The sequence below is a fragment of the Scylla paramamosain genome, chromosome 7 (genome assembly GCF_035594125.1).
Source record: "Scylla paramamosain isolate STU-SP2022 chromosome 7, ASM3559412v1, whole genome shotgun sequence".
In the NCBI taxonomy this organism is placed as follows: domain Eukaryota; kingdom Metazoa; phylum Arthropoda; class Malacostraca; order Decapoda; family Portunidae; genus Scylla; species Scylla paramamosain.
In genome coordinates, this window is record NC_087157.1 from 27,235,616 (window position 1) to 27,239,323 (window position 3,708).

General features: G+C 44.2%; 1 protein-coding gene across 1 annotated transcript; it reads left to right on the top strand.

Moving 5' to 3' along the window:
* The first annotated feature begins 2,345 nt into the window (after window positions 1-2,345).
* LOC135101791 (uncharacterized) lies at window positions 2,346-2,968 on the top strand. The gene is made up of 2 exons (XM_064006087.1): window positions 2,346-2,543; window positions 2,615-2,968. Exons 1-2 carry the CDS (start codon window positions 2,346-2,348, stop codon window positions 2,966-2,968), a joined length of 552 nt encoding a protein of 183 aa, XP_063862157.1.
* Window positions 2,969-3,708: the final 740 nt, after the last annotated feature.

Genomic DNA, 3,708 nt, shown 5'->3' on the forward strand with positions numbered 1-3,708 from the left:
AGGAGGAGGAGGAGGAGGAGGAGGAGGAAGGAAAGTTAAGGAGGAGAGACATCAAATACAACTGAGAAAAGCAATAAATGTCGAAAAAAGGAAAATATTGAACTTGACAGATGAAACTTAGAAGGGAAAACGATATTACAGCAGAAGTTAAGAAAAGACAAGAGAAAAGAATGAGAGAGAGAGAGAGAGAGAGAGAGAGAGAGAGAGAGAGAGAGAGAGAGAGAGAGAGAGAGAGAGAGAGAGAGAGAGGTTCCCCTTTTATTTGTTCTTGTTCATTATTTTCGTTTCTTTGTTTCCTTTCCCAAACACAATCGTTCTTTTATTTCTATTATTTCCACTTCGCTCAACATCTACGCTTTTTTCAGATCCACCATTACGTATATATATCATTGTTTTTACACCCAGACCTTACTCTTCTGCAATAGAAAGTGGAAAATGGGAACAAAATTGAATAGGCAGATATAAAATAGTCAGCCATGGAGGTATGAACAGAAAACGAGAATCGGGGACGGAAAGGGAGGAGGAAGGAGAGGAGTTTACTAATAGGACTCATTTACTGACTCTACTTAGGTTCACTCAGGCGTACTGTGGTATTAGATGACTGTATCCAAATCGCTGAGAGTTCCATCAGAATACAAACTAAGGGAAGCTGCAAGAAGCCATCAGACCTACACGTGGCAGTGCCTGTAACAAACATACCTACGTACCTATTTCCGCCTATCATCCTCATCCATGTATTTGCCTAATCTGAGGATACTTATTGTTTCATTGCCATTGGGAGTTAAAAGTAGCAGTCCCGGAATGACATAGTCTGATCATAGTAATTAATTTCTCGATCAGCTCAGTAATCGAGTCCTTTCTTCAAATTATTCTACACTCGTCCGGCAGCTGGTACTTCATTGGGGGCGTTAATCTACAAGAGCAAGTGCCTTTATCGTCAATTTTTTTCATGGCAACGAAGATCAACGGAGTGTCTGAAATAAGCTCAAGGCATGATCTCAGTTCACCAGTTTGTTTGAGTTATTCCCCCTAAAGATACAAAAATAACGTAGCACGGCATCTGGAACCCACAGTAGGAGTGCTCATTAATTAGTCGGAGGCGTTGTTCCTTGGTACTGCAGCTCTGTGTGTAGGGAACTCTTGTCTCACAGCACTCTTAGTAACATCCATCCTTGAAGTGAGGGGGACGAGAATGAGGTGATTGGGAGAGAAGGAGAGAAAAGGAAGATATTGGCAGGAATGGTGGAAAGGAAGAAGAAAGATAGATAAAGAGATAGATATACAGACAGATAGACAGGTAGTTTATTGACCATACGTACTGTGCATCAAGACAGGTGGAGAGTAAAGGAAGGTGGAATTGTGCTTGTAGTGGTGGCAGTAGTAATAGTGGTGGCGGTGGTGGTGGGGTAAGAGATGAGACCATTCAATTTACTTCTCCTTCATTTAAATTTCCTTTGGTTACACGGTGGCAAGGGTGAATGACAAGAGCAACAAGAATAAAGGAGAAAAAGGATCAATGTTGAAGCACAGAATATTGACACGACATAATAATATTGACATGACATCAAAAAAAAATTAGAAAACAGTATTAGAGGAAATGTTAAAAAAAAAAGATGCACGGAGGAAAGTGAGAGAGAGAGAGAGAGAGAGAGAGAGAGAGAGAGAGAGAGAGAGAGAGAGAGAGAGAGAGAGAGAGAGAGAGAGAGAGAGAGAGAGAGAGAGAGAGAGAGAAATACGACTTTGGAACAGAAAAAAAGAAACAGACAAACACAGACAGGAAAAAGGGAAGAGAAAAAGATGCAGTACTCTTGACATGTGAGAGAGAGAGAGAGAGAGAGAGAGAGAGAGAGAGAGAGAGAGAGAGAGAGAGAGAGAGAGAGAGAGAGAGAGAGAGAGAGAGAGAGAGAGAGAGAGAGAGAGAGAGAGAGAGAGAGAGAGAGAGAGAGAGAGAGAGAGAGAGGGAAAGGGCAGATAAAACAATTCAACGCGGCGTGACAAGGAAAAAAAAAAAAATGGTAGGGAAGGCTTCACTACCTGGCGTGGGGAGGCTGGCGGCTGACTGAACACGACAGGAGAGAGAGAGAGAGAGAGAGAGAGAGAGAGAGAGAGAGAGAGAGAGAGAGAGAGAGAGAGAGAGAGAGAGAGAGAGAGAGAGAGAGAGAGAGAGAGAGAGAGAGAGAGAGAGAGAGAGAGAGAGAGAGAGAGAGAGAGAGAGAGAGAGAGAGAGAGAGAGAGAGAGAGAGAGAGAGAGAGAGAGAGAGAGAGAGAGAGAGAGAGAGAGAGAGAGAGAGAGAGAGAGAGAGAGAGAGAGAGAGAGGGAAAGTGCAGGGGAGGACGCAGACCGAATGCGTGGAAGGCTGAGGCTCGGGGAAGACGTCCCTCCTCTACAGGACAGCATTGACATCCTGCTGCGCCGAGTGAAACACCTCCTCTCCCCTGATGACCTGCTGACCCTGTACAAGGCCCAAGTCAGACCTGTCATGGAGTATGCCCCCCTCACCTGGATGTCAAGCGCCCGCTGTCACCTTAACCTGCTGGATAAAGTACAGAGGCGGGAAAAACGCCTTATCCACGGAGGGGCCAACAGAGACCACTCCAGCAACCATGGCTACAGCGGCAACAGTGGACACAACAGACTAGCACAGCAGCTCCAGCATTGGACTGCTTGGAGCACCGCAGGAAAGTCGCCGCCCTGACGGCGCTACACAAGGCACAGGTCCAGCACGTGCCACACCTGGCGGACCTGAGGGCCACCTGGAGGAGGTCTGAGCGATGCACGAGGACGGTGCTGAGCAACGACTCCCTTTTGGAGGTCTCTAGGTCCTACTCCACCACCCACCAGCGCGCCTTCACTGCCACAACGGCCAGGCTGTGGAATGCCTTCACCACTGCTGTGGACATCAGGCAAATGTCCACCCAGCAGGCAAGGGTTGCTGCCCACAGATGGCTACAGCAGCAACCATCTTGACATTGAAGTTTATAGTGTACAGTGTGCAGTGTATAGTCTGTAGTATGTGTAAATATGTGGACAGTAGCTTTAAGATGGTTTGTCACACGATAATGTAAACTTTAGTTACTAATATGTCCTCCATAACTATATCACTGTACTTGTTGCAAATGTTCAAATAAAAGAGAGAGAGAGAGAGAGAGAGAGAGAGAGAGAGAGAGAGAGAGAGAGAGAGAGAGAGAGAGAGAGAGAGAGAGAGAGAGAGAGAGAGAGAGAGAGAGAGAGAGAGAGAGAGAGAGAGGTTATTCTTGCACATTAGTTTACACAGGTAATCGGACTTAAAATATAAAATTACCACTAAAATACACACACACACACACACACGTATATACCAATGAACTAAAACTGAGACATAAAATAATTTACATTGATTATAATATAAAACTTCTTGAAAGAAACTATTAAAATTAGGTTGATACTATGTACAAAGTAAAAATAGATAATCATATTATGGCAACACTGACTACGAATTATCTAAAAAAAGAAATTCATTTAGTCTAGATTTAGAAGTATACAGGCCTTCAGAGCTGATGACACTAGAAGGAAATGTGTTCCATAATTTGGGTCCAAGTATCGTGATGGCCCTGACACCACAGTCTGTTTTGACCCTAGACACACAAATATTATTAAGTTGTTTTGTATTGGTTGTAGTATTTTCTCTGAATGTGTGGAACTTGAGGTACCAATCTGGATAAAAGCCA